Source organism: Elephas maximus, chromosome 3, assembly GCF_024166365.1.
Source record: "Elephas maximus indicus isolate mEleMax1 chromosome 3, mEleMax1 primary haplotype, whole genome shotgun sequence".
Taxonomy (NCBI): Eukaryota; Metazoa; Chordata; class Mammalia; order Proboscidea; family Elephantidae; genus Elephas; species Elephas maximus.
The window spans coordinates 50088755-50108904 of NC_064821.1; the positions used below are offsets into that span (position 1 = coordinate 50088755).

Consider the following 20150-nt stretch of genomic DNA (forward strand, 5'->3'; position numbering starts at 1 on the left):
AGCTACACCCGTTAGTTTTTGTATTGTCTGTGGCTGCTTTTATGCTAAAATGGCAGAGTTCAGTAGTTACAGCAGAAACCGTATGGCCTGCAAAACCTAAAATATTTACTGTCTGGCCCTCTATGGAAAAAATTTTGCTGATTTCTGGTCTGTAACTTCAGTGAAAGGGTAAGTTATATAACAGAATAGTTAGAGAGGCCTTCATGGAAAAGGTGAGAATTGAATTGGATTTGCAGAAGAGGCAGAAGTTGGCTAGATGGAAGTTAGAGACAGTAATGGAAACAGGATACAAAAGATCCAGATGTGAGGACAAGCACAGGCTTTTCTAGAGATAATTGCTTAACAAAAGCAGAAATTGTATGTTGCTGAGTTGTGAGAGAAGGTTGCATCTGTAAGTTTTTGGAGCACAAACATCTTGAAGATACTCTAGGACTGTGAGTTAGGTATGTGGTCCTTGCATGTCATCAAGTGGAGGGGAAAGATGGAGTATTCAAGGAGTTTCTTAGGAACTTGTGGTCATAATTAACAAATAATGCTAGCCTATGACTAATTGTGTTTTATGTATTATATATGATGTGGAAATAGTAGAATTTCTTCATCATAATACTTTCATGTTTGGTTTTTGTTTTTAGGAAGGAGCAAATATTAATAAGTCTCTTACGACTTTGGGCAAAGTCATTTCAGCCTTGGCAGAGGTGGTAAGTTTTATAGCACATTATGAGAGAAATTGTGTCTGTTCAGCAAATATACTTGATATTTTAGGTTAGTTTATGGAGGCTGTCCTTTTTCAGCCCTTTTTATATAATCTTGCCTTTCTCCTTTTAGAACTTCTCAGATAAGATACTAGACATAACATACTTTGACTTTGTACCAAAAGTAAAAGAGATTAAAGAGAGTGAAAGTAAATATAGATCTGAAAAGGAGAGAGCCAAGACCTAAGATCTGACTACTTTTTTTAGCCTTTTTTCATATCTCTACAAAAACCTAACAACAGCAACACAAAGACCAAGTGTATTCATTGTATGAGTCCCTGGGTGGCACACACAGCTAAGCGCTTGACTACTAGCAGAAAAGCTGGTGGTTCAGACTCACCCAGAAGTGCCTCAGAAGACAGACGGGGTGATCTGCTTCTGGAAGGTCACAGCCTTGAAAACCTTATGGAACAGTTCTCCTTTGCATACATGGAGTTGCTGTGAGTCAGAATCAACTCAACAACAAAATTCATTGCATATTCTTTTCCTGTAGTGGTCTTTTCTAAGCAGGATGCATACCTTTGGAGTATTTGAGCAATTTGACTTGGGTGAATGCTGTTAATTTTGGGGGCCAAATTTTAGAAATAATAAAAAAACTAGTCTGTTGTTTCCTTCTGTTCCTTAATGGTGGGACAGTAAAGCTGAAACAATTTTTGTATAGAGAGCTTCATTATTAGTTTAGAAACTGAGGAAGTTTCAGTCGTTGTGTGCTCTGATTTAGTTAAATACCTCATTTGAGTCCCTAAAAAGAATTGAATGCTCACTTGGTTATCTCTGAAAAGTCATACTCAACTATGACTTAAATCTAAGCAAAATATTATTTTCTGTTTGGTGGCTTATTCTGTTTTCTTGTTCTCTCCTGTAAATGCTTTCATCTGTAGGATAACTGCACCAGCAAGGTACGGTGGAGATTAGTAGAAATGAACTAGCTATAGGATAAACTGTTACGGTTATAAATCCTCACCAGGATGTATGGAGGCATGGAACCTTCAAAAAAAAACCTTTTGTTTTTTGACTCTGGAATTTAGAATGGCTGTTTAAGGGTGACCATGAATCATGAGACTCCACACCAAAGTCATTTTAGGAAACATGATATGCTTTGGAGAAGGAATTCAGAATAAAGGAACAAAAATTCGAGGAACTTCTACGTTGTGTTATGATATTTCCCCTAGTGATCCAGGAGATCTCCTAGATCTTGAAGAAGTTCCTTATAAAGCATTCCAAAGAGCAATTAAAGAGATCACTTAAGAGTACCATTCTGGAACAGATCTGGCTTCTTGAAATTATTACTAGTTTTTTTTTTTTTTTTTTTAACTTCTTTGTATTGTCTGTGTTTCCTACCATGAAAAGTAATGGATAATTTAAAATATTTTTTAAAAATTTCTACTCTTTGATTATATATATTGTAGATAATCTGAAAGCTGTAGAGTCAAGTTAAAATTCCAACTGTATCTAGGAAACATATTACCTGTATCCTTTTTTAACCCGAATTCTACTGATTTTTTCTCTTCCAAGTATTTTCCTATACAAATACTCTAAAATTTATTAATACTTAACAAATAATATTTTGAGTGCCTAACAGTTTATTCTGAATCACATGAGTAAAATAGAGGATATAGGCAGTAATTTGTATTGAAATATTTTATAGTCATGTTTTCAGATAACAGAGTTTGTCTATGTTGTCTGCTTCTACAAAAATAGCAAGTAATGGCCTTTTTCTGTTTTTCTCAGCTTGTTGGAGAGAGCTGCCTTAGATTCAGAAATCTTTCTGCTATTTGGTGTTATACATGTGTAAACATTCTTTAAATATCTAATCCGGGTCCCAGAACCCTCACGAAGACTGACTTGCCCTGTCACACTTGTTCTTCTTTTAACACTCATTTCAACCACAGGAAAAGTTTACAGAGTATTTATATATTTCTCATATTGCTCTATGCCATAATAATTCACAAATGATTTTTTATAATTAGTTTCGTAAAATGTAGTTTAGTACTTTGCATTTGTGTCATAACTCTAACCAATCAGAAATAAATTTTAGTTTTTGGTAACAAGCATGGGCATAATTTTGGTGAATTAAGATATATTGTTATTTCCATTGGGGAGAGAAACTGGATTATTACCATCCACACTTAACAGTCTTTCTTTTTAGAGAGGTAAATAATCTAAGTAAAGCTTTTTATGTAACTGCTGAAGTTTTTATTTTCAAAAAATGTATGGATGTGAGAACAGATGAAACTGAGTCCATAGGAGAGCAAATGGGAAAGAAATGGCTGTTACCCTGGAGTATTTTCAGATGGAAAGTGTTGAAGTTCTATTTATGTTCCTTCACTTAGCTACTCCTTCATAGTTTAGTCTAATTGACAGAAATGATAACAACATTTTGGCAAACCCACATTGCTTATTTTTATAGTACTATTTGCAGTCGGAAATCCTGGTGGTATAGTGGTTAAGTGCTGTGGCTGCTAACCAAAGGGTCAGCAGTTCAAATCCACCAGGTGCTCCTTGGAAACTCTGTGGGACAGTTCTACCTTGTCCTGTAGGGTCGCTATGAGTCGGACTCGACTCGACGGCAACGGGTTTGGGTTGGTGTTTGCAGTCATTGTAACTGCCACGCTTTAATTCTTTCCGTATCTTCAGTGCTAACAAAGGGCAAACTGAGGTCCCAGGCCTCAAGGATTTTGTAGTGGAATGAAAGTTAGTCCCACTAAGATGTGAATGACTGATACGCTTAATTCTCCCTAGAGGTCTGTTCAATTTAAAAATAGAACCCGCTATTGGAAATGACTTTCTAATTGGTGGTACGTGTGTGTTGGATTCGGGGAACGTGTAATGGGATGGAGGGGATATTTTTCATGAAAGATGGAATTAAAGTGCCACTTGCCCACTCCGTCACTATCTCCTCCTCAATAAACCAGACATCAATCACTTATCACTCCTTTTTGGAATGCCTGTATTTTTCTAAGAAGTAGATCATCTTTAGTTTAGCCTTAGATTTTGCCAGGAATGTGTTATAAAACTGCTGAATGCTGAGGAGCTATTTATCAGTGAGCCCTGGCTTTCCCTTAGTGATTTCTTTTTTTCCATTATTGTGAAAATACATACACTAAAATGTTTGCCAATACAACGGTTTCTACATTGACAATGCAATGACATTGATTACATTCTTTATGTTGTACGGCCGTCTCGCTATCCTTTTCCAACTTAGTGGCTTCTTAAAGCATCACAGCACAGCAGTCAGCAAACAGGTATTTCAGTATGGCGTAGTGGTTAAGAGCTACAGCTGCTAACCAAGAGGTCAGCAGTTCGAATCCCCCAGGTGCTCCTTGGAAACCATATGGGGCAGTTCTACTCTGTCCTATAGGGTCACTATGAGTCAGAATCAACTTGACAGCAGTGGGTTTGGCTTTTTTTTTTTTTTTTTTTTTCTTTGATCTGCAAAGCATTTGCAGTTTTACTTTTAGAGAATATTATTTTATCCATCCCAGCACTGACTTTGCATTAAGTGCTTTTTGCTTGATACTCTGGTAATGAGAAAGGTTACGGAGAAAACAGTACAAATAGACCCTTGATGTATACAGAAAATTTGTCTTGGAATCTTTACAAATCTCCAGATTAGCAAATCATATCACTTTCTTAGACCTTCTCACTTTTAGCCCTAATTCTAATGGTTGGATTTATTTTGGGCATAATTTATTTTCAAAGAAAACTAGCGCATTACTGAACAAGAGTTACTAAATGCGCAACAACCCACTTGCTGATTTGGGGATTTGGCCAAGTAAATTTATTAGCTGACTTGCTCCTATGTACCTAATGTGGAATCCACAGGAAATTTGTCCCTCTGCAAAAATGAAAATTATTGTTTGAAGGACTGGATATTAGATGATATTAAGGAATTAGTGTTAATTTTGTTAAGTGTATAAGGTCTTGTGATTTTGGTTTTTTTTTTTTTTAAGTCCTCCTCCGTTAGAAAAATATTTATAGGCGAAATGTTGGATTTGCTTTAAATCACTAACAGTTATAAAAGACATTATAAGGACAGGATAATATTGTACTGATAAAAATTTCCTGAATTTGGTCATTGCACTGTGACTCTGTAAGAGAAAGCCCTATCTGTTGAAATGTTTAGGAGTAATAGAACATTATGTTTACATTTTATTTCAAAATGGTTCAGGAAAAAAAAAGTATAAAAAAGTGGGGGATAATGGAAAGATAATTGGCAAAACATAATGGTTAAGGCTACATGATGAGTGTGTGATAGCTCATTATACCACTCTCAGCTGTTATAGATGTTATAGATTTTTCAAAATAAAATGTTAAAAAATTTATTTCATGAGCTTTGGGTATTGTGAAGAATTGAAACTGTGAATGTTAAATTGAACATTGACAGGGTCTACTGTAATTTGATTTGCTTGGGAATTTTAGACTTGTTTGCCTTTCATGTGAACCCCCCCCCACCGCCCCCAAAAAAGCTAAGGCCATTTCTTTCTCTTTCATAGAGTAAGAAGAAGAAGAAAACTGATTTTATTCCATACAGGGATTCTGTACTTACTTGGCTCCTTCGGGAAAATCTAGGTATGTTTGTTTGATCTAACCACTGGTAAAAATTCACTTTGTAGTTATCTTTTAAAGCTGTTTACCATTACCTTCTGTGGTTAGTTGTTTTGTATATCTCATTTGGAAAAGACTGATCTCTAGATCCTTGTTATTAGTTTGAGTGTTTCCTATTTTCCTTTTTACTCTTGATTTAAACTAGTCGCTCACCTTTATATCAGGGTTTTCTCCCATATCTTCTCTACTTTAGGACATGTAGTGTAGGCTAGCTATCTTCCTCATTCCCCACGCCGGCTCTTTCCTCTTTCAAAACCCCATGCTCCTTTGAAGTGCACATGATCAGACATCACTAACCCTTAACTCCTTGGAGCCTTGGCAGCACAGTAATTAAGAGCTCAGCTGCTAACCAAAAGGTTGGCAGTTCAGATCTGCCAGCCGCTCCTGGGAACCCTATGGGGCAGTTCTACTCTGCCCTACAGGGTTACTGAGTTAGAATCAACTCGACAGCAGCGGGCTTGGTTTTGTTTTGGTTTACTCCTTCTTACATGTGTTCAGACCTTCATATCACTGCCTTTCATTTATTATTCCTTGAGCCTCTTTTTCTGCTTCTCATCAAGAAGAAGGGAGGGAGCGATTAGCTGTGTCAAATAATTACCAGTCTGATCCTCACTGATGGAAGAGGCCAAGAATGGACTATAGGGCTTATTAACACCACCAGTGACTTTCTAAGAGCATTTTTGGTGGAGTGGAGGGGCTGAAATCTTGACTGGAATAGATTTAAGAGAGGGTGGGAGGTGAAGAATTGGGCACAGTAGATCTAGACACTAGGGTTTGAGTAGAACAGCACTTGGCATGAGGACATTCAAGAAATTTATTGACTTTTGAATAAATCTTAGATCTGAGATTGTTTGTGCTGTCAAATTTGACACATTCAATAAGATTGTAATTTCTAAAGTGAGTGATTTGAGGTCATTGTGATTCATGTTTTCAGGTGGCAATTCCCGGACTGCAATGGTTGCTGCTCTGAGCCCAGCAGATATCAACTATGATGAAACTTTGAGCACTCTAAGGTACTCTTTGTTGATCTTGATAGCTAAATAGGACACCGTGCCATCATATATCATTTGGTTAACCATGGCTTTTCTTATGCTGTATGGATAGTTGTTTATGTAAATAATGATCGATCTCTCTCATAAGAGGGAAAATGTGAGAAAAAAGGGATTCTTATAATAGAATTTGTTTGTGGTCTTCAGTTTCATTGGGAAAGGCAGAAACTTTTTTATAGAAAATGTTAGAATTGCTCAAGTAAGATTTTTGGATAACTTTTAGAATGAAGTTTCCTGTCATAGTCATTTGTATAAAACATCTCCCCTTCTTGTACTGTTTGTCGTTATAGAAATGCTCAAGTAGTAAAAAGTAATACAATTATGACTACATGTAGCATTAAAAGAAATATTACTCGCAGAATGTTCATTAATCAAAGATTTCTATATATGAATGGATTCCGTTACTTTAATCTGGAACTTTCTACCCTTCTCCCATTAAAGGTGCTTTTGATATAGTGGGTTTGAATGATCTTGGGCAAATGACTTAAATTCGTCTGAGCCTCTTTCCTCCTTCTTTATAAGGTACTTTACAGCTTTTGACAAATATATTGTTATCCAGGCTCATAAGACATGTAAATGCTCAGGATGTTTGATTTATAATTTAATGGTATGTTACTTAGGAATGGAGAGTATGAGGAATGGCAAAAAGGAAATTTTCTTTTTGAATCTAGATATGCTGATCGTGCAAAACAAATTAAATGCAATGCTGTTATCAACGAGGACCCCAATGCCAAACTGGTTCGTGAATTAAAGGAGGAGGTGACACGACTGAAGGACCTTCTTCGTGCTCAGGGGCTGGGAGATATTATTGATAGTAAGTGGATTAGCATCAACAGAAAATCTAATCCTTTCCTCTTCCGAGTTCTTACATTTAAAAGAAACTTGAGAAATTTTGGGACCCAATGAAGCTAGATGGTAGTGAAAAGTTCCTTTTCTTAAAAAACCCGGTGAAAATTATCTTAGAATTCCTTTATGTAGTATCTGCCAAGCTACTCATTGAAATCATGAAATGAGTTTTTAAAATATGAATATATCACTACTTGGAGCTTTGTTAGAAACCTCTTTTAGATCACCAGTGATGTTTATTTGGAATGTTAAACTTATTCTCACTGAGAAATTAATCACTTATAAAAATATCACCTGAAATTTTCGATTTTGTGTCATGGGTTTCTCTGGATTAGAATAGTAGCAGTACAATACGTGTAACAAACCCCTCATTTGATTCTACTTTCAGATAAGATTCACCTTTGAATAGCCCCTCTCCCACAAAATGATTGGATGCCCCCTCCTCTGTAAACATATAAAGGGGAAAAAATCCAGTTCCTATCAAGTTCAAGAATTAGACTTCCAGAGAGTGTTGTTTTAGAACATTGTGTGAAAATGCATTTTTAACCTCAGTGATCTGCGTGCATAATGTTTAATCAAAAGTTCTCAAGTGAGTAAAATAGATTATTCAGGCAGAATTGAATGTGGTAGAATATGGATTTATTTAATAAAGCATTTTTTTATTTTTTGAGTATAAAATTAAGATTATATTCTTTGAACTCATAAGATTTTTAAGACCCTCTTCTAGTTTAATTGTTCTTCCTTACTAGTTCCAGAGTTTATATAAATACAATTTGTAAAAATGAAAATATGTTCAAGTGTGAATTTTTTCATCTTTCTCCCAATGCCAAATACTGCTCTGTTCCCTATCTGTATCGCTGCTGAACCTGAACTTTGACCCTTCTTGTATTTCCCCCCCTGCTTACCTTCAGTTGATCCATTGATCGATGATTACTCTGGAAGTGGAGGCAAATGTGTGTATTCCGTGTATTGGTCATCCCCAGTACTCTGACTTGCTAATCTGCCTCTGCTGGATCAGCCTTAAAATGAGCTTTGCATGCCAGCAATCCTTACAGGGAAATCCCAGACGGAGCATACAGTAGAATCAGAAATGATCCTATTTTTGCCTTTCTCCATTTAGCAAAGCAGTCTGCTGAGTTTTGGTTTGTGGCTTGAATAAAGTCAAGACACTTAAGAATTTCTTGCTCTTTCTACTCCAGTTTTCCTCCCATGTGATTAAACTAAATCCAAAGTCACAGATGATAATGATAATGATGACGGCAGTGATGACAGTGATGATAGCAGCTAGCATTTATTGAGCATTTACAATGTACCAGGCTGTTTCTAGACACCTTAAATACATTATCTCATTTAATCCTTTCAGTGACTCTGAAAAAGTTTCTATTATGGCATTTTACCAATGAGGACATTGTGGCCTGGAGTGATTAGATTGCCTAAGATCCCAGGGTTTCTGTGTGGTTGGGTTAGGAAGTTCAACTCAGAGCCCTTGCTTTGAATCCTTTCTACACTAACACTTTTTTGGCTCGAGTTGCTCCCTTCAGGGACTAATTACTTAATAGAAAAATTCTTTTAATTTAGCCTTGGTGGGTGTATATAGTTAAAAGCAATCAATTTTAAGCCTGCCAAACTACGTATGTTGTAGCTTTGTACTTGTTGGGTTGGCACCCACCTGTGCTTTGCTAAGTTGGATTCTTCCATATCTTGGACCTCAGCTTATTCAATGGTTAAATAAACATTTTTTTTCCTTTTCATAAATTATAAACCAGATTTTTAAAGTTTGTTATCCAGATGTGTGCATGAAATTGGGCATATTTTATAAAGGATCATACATTATTATTCTTTTCATCTGTATCATTAAGTTGGTGAGAAAATAGTTTCTTGCCCTTTTAAAACAACTTGTTAGGTTATTATGAAGCAACTATTAGAAGAAATGAAGAATCTTGAAATTGTTGTTAATTTTTAGATTTCTGTTTATTTCTACAGTAGGGCATATAATGAGGCTTGGCAGACAATGAGGCAATGCATAGGGGAAGCCAAACATAGACCTGGGTGCTGTGATGAGGGTAAGCCTTGATGGCAGTATAATGTCCTAATACAGAAGTGGCTCTTGGACTGGAACAGCTCTGTCTGAGATTTCCAAAGCTGAACAATACCGGTGTGGAAAAGATGCCATCTTATTCTTGCTTTTGTGCTCAAAGTGTTGCTACCAGCTTGTTGCCTAACTCTTTTGAGCAGCCATGGCATCTCCCAAACAACCATGCATGATTCAGTTTTAATTCTGCAGGAAAGCAGCCCTGACTAGTTCTGAATATCTGTGTCTGTCTACTACTCTTAATTCTTATTAGGGCTTGCATGTGTCCACTGGACCTTTTAATTGCCATCTATTCTATTCTTCCCCACCTTGCTGCCATCTCCTGGTGGCTTATTTTTTGCTCCAGACCCTAGCCCCTTTTAAAACACGCCTCTTTGCTTGTTTTCCTATGTTCTGTATTTGCAGATGGTAGTTTTCAAACTGTCTTGAAGCAACCACTGGTTTTAAGGGGCTTCAGGAATTGGCTTTGATTAAATAGTACAGATGAGTAGACTCAGAGAGAGCTAACAATATTTTATTGCCTCCGTTTGTATCGGTTCATATTATATCCCTTAAGGAAAACGTAGTTTTGATATGAATTTTAGGTTTTTCTCAAATTTAAAAATGAGCTAATTTTAAAATAGTAACACACCAATACCTATGGTTTTCCTCTGGTGCCTATTTGTGAAGGATGACCTGTGAAGGCAAGTATAAGCAGCAAGTTAATGAGATTTGTTTGTTTGTGGTTCTTTTACCAAAACTAATTCTAAAAGCAAAATTTACAGTTCCAGTAGAGACTTTATTCCATGCAAGTCTATCCCTAGAACTTACATTTTATAGTGGAGGGCCAGGCTTATTAATGACTCTTGGTCATACTGTTAGGCTTAAAGAATCAGCTGTAAATGTTGCTTGTTTTGATAGATGAATGTAAATTACACCAAAATTCATTAGTTTGCTTCCCTGTTGAAGAAATCAGTTGGCCCTGAGGTTTTAATCAGGACTTATACAAAAATTCTATCATGTCTACAAATATCTCTCCTTTTTATTGAAGGCGTGCTTAAAACATTCTTCTTGGCATGTTGAAATGTTGCAGTACAGTGGACACTGTACTAAGTGCTCAGAATTTTGTTTTAATACTAGTGTTTTCTTGGAAATTTTTGCTGAATACCATAAAACACCGGGCCTGGCTGATAGGGATTATTATTGATTTTAAGAAGTGATCACCTTTTTTTCCTTACTGTTACAAACCATTGGAATGTAAGACTAGTGTAAATCTGAAGACCCCATAGACATGGAGCAATAGAAGGAATGTAGTATGGCTTTTTTTAGATGGCTGTTTAGGAAGAATGCCTAAAGACTATCCTTGGAGGCTCCAGCTATCACCATGTTAACCTACACTGGAATTTTTTAGTTTCTAAATTCAGAAGTGGTTCTTAACCTCTAGAATACAGTATTAAAGACAGACATGTTTCAGAACTGCCATCTTGAACAATTATACCTTGTCTTTGTGTTATAACATGTCTTTGTCTTAGCGCTTTAATGCTATTCTTTCTTACACTGGTGTTCCTTCCTGTCTTTTTTTATCCCTCTGCTCCTTTCCCCCTTTTCCACTTCTTCTGCCTTCCCTTCTTCTATCTCCCAGATCTGAAAGATTTTCAGAACAATAAACATAGGTATTTGCTAGCCTCTGAGAATCAACGCCCTGGCAATTTTTCCACAGCATCCATCGGGTCGCTTACTTCATCTCCATCTTCCTGCTCACTCAATAGTCAGGTGGGCTTAACATCTGTGACCAGTATTCAGGAGAGGATCATGTCTACACCTGGAGGAGAGGAAGCCATCGAGCGCTTAAAGGTAAGTGATCACTCAGATTGGATGCAAGGTGTTCTATTAGCTCCAGAAGGCAGAACTAGGATTGAAAATCACTGAGATTTGGCTCAGCATATGGAAGAATTTTCTGACTCTTAGAATTGTCCTGAAAATGGAATTTGCCACCCTGTAAGATAATTTTTTTTTTTTTTTTTAGTTAAGATAATTACTTTTTTCTAAGATAATTAATTTCTTTTCACAAGAATGCTTAACATCTGACGTGCCCAGGCAGCGATGGGGGAGTTGCATGAACAAGTTATAGGTTAGTTATGCAAAGTAACTGATGAGTAGATAAACCCCTTAGTTCTGGAGTAGTTTATAGGTCACAGCGAAATTGTTTAGTTGGAGATTTAGTTGGAAGCTAAATAATTAGTTGGAAACATTTAGTTTTATTTGAAGATGGAATTCTTTATAGACCCATGCTTCTGTTATTAAAATAAATACACCTCCTCACTTACCGACTATCTCATTTTCTGACATTTTGCATTTACGACAATAGTTAAAAACCTGCTATCTGACTGTTTTGCACATTAACGCTGAAGTGCAAGGCTAGAGTAATGCTGGCTGTGATGGTTAAGGTTATGTGTGAACTTCGCTGGGCCATGATTCTCAGTGGTTTGGCAGTTATGTAATAATGTAATTTGGCCATTATATGTTACAGTAATCCTCCATTTTGTGATCTGATGTGATCACCCTCCATTTTCACATAACGCCAGTTTCACATAAAAACCTGGTCTTTGGAACCTAACCTAACAATAAGTGAGGACAGGGTGTAGTTAAAAGAAAGCTTGAACATTTGACAGGCTGTATCAGGTTTATTCAGATACACCTGCAATTTTATCTCTGGAAGTTCCTAGGAAGCCTTGAAGCCCTACGATTCTTGCAGTGAAAGGACTGTCTCCTCTGCCGATGCTAATGGGGCCACTGGGTCATTGTGCTGTGCTGTGAGTGTGACGCTTGCTCATGTGCAGGTCACCTGCTCAGGGCACTTGGCTTTGCTGCTTGAGGTTTTTTCCATCCGGTTCCTGGCTCTGTCAGGTACTACCTTGTCTCTTCTCCATGAATATGAAATTTAGGTGGAGCAAAGCTTTCAGACCCATAGGCTCTTCCTTCCCCCTCAATACTGCAAAGAGAGCAAACACTTTTCACCTGCGGTGCAGAGACAAGCTGCACTGGAATCCTGCCATTCATCAGATGACTGTGACAGCATCAGCTGCTTTGAAGCAAATAATTTTTTCTTTGCCTACTTGGCACTTCCAGGAAGATACTTTGATTCATACCTTTGGCTTTTGTGTCCAAGAGTGCTACAGTAGGGGAAGCAGGAGACAAAGATACTTTGCAAGGAGCTGAGAAGTTATAGTCATGGTCTCAGCTATTGGTCTTCTTCACACTGCAATCAGCATTCCCCACTCAAGGATGATGGAGAACAGTGACACACTTTGACAAATTAATAATTGAAAAGGCACGCTGAGCCTTTTCACCACTGAAAGTGAATTAAACTTGATAATTGAAGATGTCAGATGCTTTCATTTTAGTTTTCAAGTGAAGCCAAAAAAGATTTTATATGAAAAATGGGCCTCTGCTTTTTCTGTCTTAACTTTTACCTTCCCTTCCATCAGCCTACCTTTTTCTTTGACATTTTGTTCACTTCTAAAATGATATGCTTTGTTGTTGTTGTTAGGTGCCATCAAGTTGGTTCCGACTCATAACGACCCTATGTACAGCAGAATGAAACACTGCCTGGTCTTGGGCCATCCTCACAATCATTGTTATGCTTGAGCACATCGTTGCAGCCACTGTATCAGTCCATCTCATTGAAGGTCTTCCTGTTTTTCACTGACCCTCTCCTTTACCAAGTATGTTGTCCTTCTCCGGGGACTGGTCCCTCCTGATAACATGTCCAAAGTACGTGAGATGAAGTCTTGCCATCCTCACTTCTGCTTGTACTTCTCCCGAGACATAATTGTTCATTCTTCTGGCAGTCCATAGTATATTCAGTATTCTTTGCCAACACTGTAATTCAAAGGCATCAGTTCTTCAGTCTCCTTTATTCACTGTCCAGCTTTTGCATGCACATGAGGCAACTGAAAATTCCATGGCTTGGGTCAGCTTCTCCTTAGTCCTCAAAGTAACATTGTTGCTTTTTAACACTTTAAAGAGGTCTTTTTTTTTTTTTTTTTTTTAGCAGATTTGCACAATGCAGTAAGTCTGATTTCTTGACTGCTGCGTCCATGGGTGTTGATGGTGGATCCAAATAAAATGAAATTCTTGACAACTTCAGTCTTTTCTCTGTTTATCATGATGTTGCTTATTGGTCCAGTTGGGAGGATTTTTGTTTTATGTTGAGGTATACTCCATACTGTAGGCTGTAGTCTTTGATCTTCATCAGTAAGTACTTCAAGTCCTCTTCACTTTCAGCAAGCAAGGTTGTGTGCTTATAATTTTATTTCCTCCTTCAGACCACATTAGTGGGAAGTGGATGAAGTTCTTAGAAGGGAAAGGGAGAGGGAGTGAAATATATTTTCATTAAAAGCTGCAAACTGAAATGTAATTTCTGCTGTTGGTAAAGTTGACCTTGAAATTTTATTTCTTAGTGAAGCCCTATGCTATAGGGCTTTATTTTTATTTATATTATGATTTGCATCAATGATAAAGTTGCCATGCAGGTTTGTATTCAGAGTCAGTATAGGGATATTGGGGCTCTGTGGAAGAAAAAGTAAGGTCTTCCACTTACTGAGAATTTAGTATAAAATGTTCTTTTTGTTTGGGGATTTTGAATCTTACTATTTGATTCTTCTTATTATTATTTTTTACTGTACAGATAAGATTAAACTTCCCTTTGACGTACATCTTGGTGTAAAGGAGAAAATTCTTCCTAACTGCCAAATGAGACCAGCTGAAAATAATATGGAGTGCTAGGAGTCAAGACATTAAGCAGACTTTCTTAAGAATTAGGTCACTCAGTGTCTTCCAAATAGTTTCCAGGGAATAACTCTCTCATTATTCAGGGAACCCTCCCTCTGGTTCCCTTTAATCTTCCTACTACCCACCCCCCCCAAAAAAAAACTGTATCGTTTTAATTAGAAAATAAATTCCTCTGTTTTAATTCTCCTTTAAGCAACATAAATTAAATCTTCCATTTTCCGTAGCTTTGTTATAGAGAGAAAACAGCTTCTTCATATTTTGTACTGCATCTTGAGTTCTTAACGCAGCACAGTGGTTCACTGAGGCGTAAGTGCCTTAGTTCTGTGCTTATTTTGTGAATGGTGAGAATTCCATTCGGGCAGACCTCCTGCATTTTAATGCTGCTGGCAGATAACGACTTGCTGCCACAGTGCAAGGCAGTGGTTGTCCAATAGAAGTGTTTGAGAATTTCTAATCTTTGGACTGTTTTTTCATTGCTGAGAGTGAAGGAGTTGCATTCCTGAGACCTCATTGCAAGAGAAAAATGTAATGGAAAACAGCAATAGAGGAGGTTAATTAATTTTCCTGACCTTTTAGTTCCCTTTGCTTCTCTATTTTTGACTTAAAAAAAAAAGACTATCAGTAGGTAGAAGACTACTTTTTTACACAGGGTATTGCTGCTAAATAGCCTATTTCCATATGTAAGAGACCCATGTTACCACGTCATAAATATTTTAAGCCCCCTACAGACCTCTCGGTTTTTAGCCACAGCTCAAACTGAGATGAAATAAATGTCTAATCCCTTGATTTTGTATTCCTGTCTGATAAGGTGTTAAATTTGCAGCTACAGCTACTGTGTAGTGGCTCTGGGGTTTGTTTATTAGTCTGGCATCAAAGTCAGTACTGTGAGTGCCACTGCTTAGGCTTAGACTATAAATACCCCCACATCTCCATTACAGAAGCAGGCAAGGGCAAGTGCTGTACTAGGCAGCCCAAGTGTACCACACTTGGAACTCACTTATGAAGCGTGCTGTGTTCAGTACAGTAAAACCTTGGCTATCCTGATGGCTTCAGGAATGTTCTATGTAGTAAGCACCTAACCTTTTCAGTATCATAACTTAAACTCTATTTGTTTCCATGAAAATATTTCTGACTTGTGGATTTCTCTGCCTCCTTGACTGAATAATCGAGAAGAGATTTACTAGTTAGAGCAGTAAGATGAGAAAAGGAAGTAAAGTGCACCCAGATTGGTAAGGAAGAAGTAAAACTATCACTATCCGCAGATGATATGATACTATACATAGAGAATCCACAAGAAAGCTACTGGAACTGATAGATTAAGCAATGTGGCGGGGTACAATGTCAACATACAAAAATCAGTTGGATTCCTCTGCGCTAACAAAGAGAACTCTGAAAAGGAAATAGGAAAACATTACCATTTATAGTAGCTCCCCAAAAGATAAAATATTTAGAAATGAACCTAACTAGGGACGTAAAAGACTTACTCAAAGAAGACAATAAAACACTATTGCAAGAAACCAAAAAAGATCTTCATAAATGGAAAAACATACCGTGCTCATGGATAGAAAGACTTAACATTGCGAAAATGTCAATACTACCGAAAGCAATCTACAGATACAATGCAATCTCGATCCAAGTTCCAACAACATCTTTTAATGAGACTGAGAAACCAATCACCAACTTTATATGGAAAGGAAAGAACCCCTGGATAAGTAAAACATTACTGAAAAGGAAGAACAAAGTGGGAGGCCTCATACTACCGGAACAGCCTGGTACTGGTACAACGACAGGCACACAAACAAATGGACACCTTATCTTCAATAAAGTGTCAAAGTCCATTAAATGGGGAAGAGATAGTCTCTTCGGCAAATGGTGCTGGCAAAACTGGATATATCCATTTGCAGAAAAATGAAACAGGAAAAATGAAACCTTACCCCATACACACAGATTTAAACCTAGCTGGATCAAAGACCTAAGTATAACGCTTAAAACTATGAAGTTCATGAAAGAAAACAGAGGGACAATGCTAGGGGCCATAGTTTATGGCATAAATAGAGTACCAAGCATAGCTGAAAATGCACAAACTCCAGAAGATAAACTAGATAACTGGAACCCCCTAAAAATTAAATATAGGCTCATCAAAAGACTTTTCCAAGAGAGTAAAAAGAGAACCTACAGACTGGGAAAAAATCTTTGGTGAAGACATACCTGATAAAGGTTTAATCTTTAAGATACACAGAAAACTTCAACAACTCAACAATAAAAAGACAAGCAACCCAGTCACAAAGCGGGCAAAGGACATGAACAGATTCTTCACCAAAGAGGACATTCAGGCAGCCAACAAATACATGGAAAGATACTCGCGATAATTAGCCATTAAACAAAAAGAAAAACCAAACCCATTGCCATTGAGTATTCTAAATCATAGGGACCCTATAGGATGGAGTAGAACTGCCCCATAGGTAAGGTTTCCAAGGAGCAGCTGGTGGATTTGAACTGCCGACCTCTTGGTTAGCAGCTGAAAGCTTATCCACTGTGCTACCGGGGCTCCCATTAGCCATTAGAGAGATGGCAAATCAAAATCACAATGAGATACCATCTCACCCCGGCAAGAGTGGCACTGAGCCAAAATTCAGAAAACAAATGCTGACGAGGTTGTGGGGAGATTGGAACTCTTGTAACACTGCTTGTGGGAATGTAAAATGGTATAACCACTATGGAAAACGATAACGGTGTTTCTTTAAAAAGCCACAAATAGAAATACTGTATGATCCAGCAATCCACTCCTAGGAATATATCCTAGAGAAATAAGAGGCATCACACAGACAGACATATACATACTCATGTTCATTGCAGCATTATTCACAGTAGCAAAAAGATGGAAACAACCTAAGTGCCCATCAGGAGATGAATGGATAAACAAATTATGGTACTTACATACAACGGATTACGATGCAACGATAAAGAACAGTGCAAATCCTTGAAACATCTCACAACATGGATGAACCTGAAGGGCATCATGCTGAGTAAAATAAGTCAATCACAAAAGAACAAATATTGTATGAGACCACTATTATAGAAACCCCAAGAAAAGATTTACACACAGAAAGAAGCAATCTTCGATGGTTGCAAGGAAGGTGAGGGGAAATCACTACTAACTAGACAGTAGACAAGTGTTAACTTTGGTGAAGGGAAAGACAATACACAGTATAGGGGAAGTCAGCATGAATTGACCAAGGCAAAGGAAAACACTTAGAGGAACATAAGGAAAAAAAAAAGAGGCAGCCACAGTAAATACTGTAGCATATACAACCTTATAACAACAGTAAAAACAAAAAATAACTTAGAAGCAGATACATATGCTGGACAAGGGAAGGAGGGTATATAGAAGTATACCCAGGTACATATATAGGTCAGACTATGAACATTTTTAACACACATACTATGTACAGCGTGTACATAATACATTCAAATATATAATAGAGTGCAAAGTGGGCACAGTCTTAGAAGCTTCTTAGACACATCCAAACACCTTGAGGGCCTGAGTTACTGGGGTGGGGGGCTGGGGACCATGGTTCTTGAGGAGCATCTAGGTCAACTGACATAACGTAGTTCATAAAAGGAAATTTCTACATCCTATGTTAATGAGTAGTGTCTGGGATTTTAAAAGCTTACGAACAACCATCTAAGATACTTCCGTTGGTCCCGTATAGCCTGGAGCAAAGAAGAATGAAGGAAGCCAAAGACACAAGGAGAATATTAGTCCGAAGGGCTAATGGACCACATGAACCACAGCCTCTACCAGTCTGAGCCCAGAAGAACTAGATGTTGCCTGGCTACCACCACTGACTTGCTCTGATAGGGATCACAATAGAGGGTCCCAGACAGAGTACGAGAAAAATGTAGAACAAAATTCAAATTTGCAAAAAAAACCAGACTTAATAGGCTGACAGAGACTGGAGGAACCCCCAAGACTGTGGTCCCCAGGATACCCTGCTAACTCAGAACTGAAGCCACTCCCAAAGTCAGCCTTTCAGCCAAAGATTAGGCCTATAAAACAATAACACATGTAAGGAATGTGCTTCTTAATTCAGTCAAGCATACGAGATCAAATGGGCAACACCTGCCCAAAAACAAAGACAAGAAGGCAAGAAGGGACAGGAAAAATGGACACAGGGAACCTGGGGAGAAAAGGGAGAGGGCTGATACATTGTGGGGATTGAAACCAATGTAATGAAACAATTTGTGTATAAATTTTGGGGAGTGAGAAACTAATTTGTTCTATAAACTTTCACCTTAAAGCACAGTTAAAAAAAATATTTAATTGTGTTTAATCACGTGAACATAATTAATTAACCAGAGCTGTACATACAGCTAGAGATGGAGACATACATGATATGAGACCAAAGGGTGAATGATGACTGACGCAGCATTTCGTGGAGCTTAAAAAAAAATTCTCAATATCACTCTTTTTTGGATTTTTTTTTTTTAAGTGTAGTTTTTTGTTGTTGTTTTTATGTGTAGATGCTTGAATCCCCATTTCAGTATAATCTTATGTTGTTAGGCTTCTAGAGTGGGTTGGGTGCAGTGTTATAACCTTGGGACATCAGCATGCCACACCTGCCTGCACCTCTGTTTTATTTCTACTGAATTTGTTATTCCTGCTTGAAGAAAGAATATCCTTCACATTTTCGTTATTTATGGTGAGCTGTGGCCTGTTAGATTCTTCCTTATTTGAAGAAAGAACACTGCACTAAGAGTCAGGAAACCCAGTTCTAGAACTGGCTTAGGGAGTAGTGTGGCCTCAGGTTAATTGGTTAGCTTCTCTAGTCCTCAGTTTCCTTATCTCTAGAATGATTCTGGAATAAGTAGTCTTCTAGGTTTCTGCTAGCACTGAAATTTTACTGTGACATTCAATTATCATTTTCTCTGGATTTTCCTCAGGGTTTTCTTAAATAGCTTTCTAGACAACATAAAAATTGCACCTTGAAGCTCTAATGAATAGTAAAAGTCTGCTGTAGTACGTTAGTCAACTTACTCAGTAAATCTCTTTTCCCCAGAGTTCATATTCTGATTTACCCTCTAGGTTGTCAGTAAAATTAGAGAGGTCACATTAGAGTTGGCAGCAGAATGGTAAGAGGATTCCTCTAGTTACTGTCTACAGTAACTTCGCTTCCTTAGAGCAAGTTTTGCAGATGCCCCATGTGGCCAGATAAGCCTTTGCTCCTAAATGAACTTTTCTTTGCTCCTAAATGAGCTTTTTCTGAAGGTAGCCAGGAAAAAAAAGTATTTTAAGTGTCTCAGGTTGGTTTGTACTCCGTAAGTAACAGGGGTTTGTGGGCCACACTGAATCAGCACTAGTCCAGGAGATCATGCTTGGTCCGGTGCATCCTATTGTCCTGTTCCTTTGCATTGACAGCAGAGCTTCGAACTGGTTCATTTAGTTCAAACCCCTGCTGAAAATTTACATTTCTAGCAAGTTCCCAGGCGATGCTAGTGCTGCTGGTTAGGGGCCAATTCTGAGAACCACTAGTGGAGCAGTGGTTCTCAAAATGTGTTATACATAAGAATTGCCTGGGAGTCTTGTTAAAATGTAGATTCTGATTCAAAATATCTGGGGTGGAAATGCCACCAGTTCAAAGCCCTGTTTCAACGTCATCACTCTGAGATTGTAAAGGGTGCTACCTAGCTGTTTTTAATGAGTCTTCAACCACGTAGGTTATGCTGTCAGCTTTGTCTTATAGTTACTCTTTTAAGGTCACATGCAGGAGCATGTAATACTGCTCCGTTACAGTTGGTACATGACTGCTGTGGTACTTTATAGATACACTGTTGCACACCACTTGGCACCAGGAGCACTTACTTTCCCAGCCTTCAAACTCCTTGCCAAAGTTGTTTGGATTATCGTGGTTGCTGCCCTTTAACATGGCAGTTAGCTTTGGAATGGCATGTACAGTTGCATACTAATCACTTCTCTCTGAGGATTCCTACTGTGCAGAGGTACCAGTCAGGTAGCTGTTTCAGCCTGTG

General features: G+C 37.8%; 1 protein-coding gene across 5 annotated transcripts in view; it reads left to right on the forward strand.

Annotated features, from left to right (window-relative positions):
- The window catches only part of KIF1B (kinesin family member 1B), a 171010-nt gene that overhangs the window by 59930 nt on the left and 90930 nt on the right, over nt 1-20150 (forward strand). For 3 of the 5 annotated variants that reach the window (XM_049877884.1, XM_049877885.1, XM_049877886.1), the window contains exons 9-13: nt 633-698; nt 5249-5324; nt 6295-6373; nt 7081-7223; nt 11047-11180. In XM_049877884.1, coding sequence (XP_049733841.1) covers nt 633-698; nt 5249-5324; nt 6295-6373; nt 7081-7223; nt 11047-11180 — 498 coding nt within the window. Of the gene's footprint in view, nt 1-632; nt 699-5248; nt 5325-6294; nt 6374-7080; nt 7224-8166; nt 8209-10968; nt 11181-20150 lie in introns of all 5 variants that reach the window. The other 2 variants (XM_049877882.1, XM_049877883.1) reach the window with 1 other exon arrangement.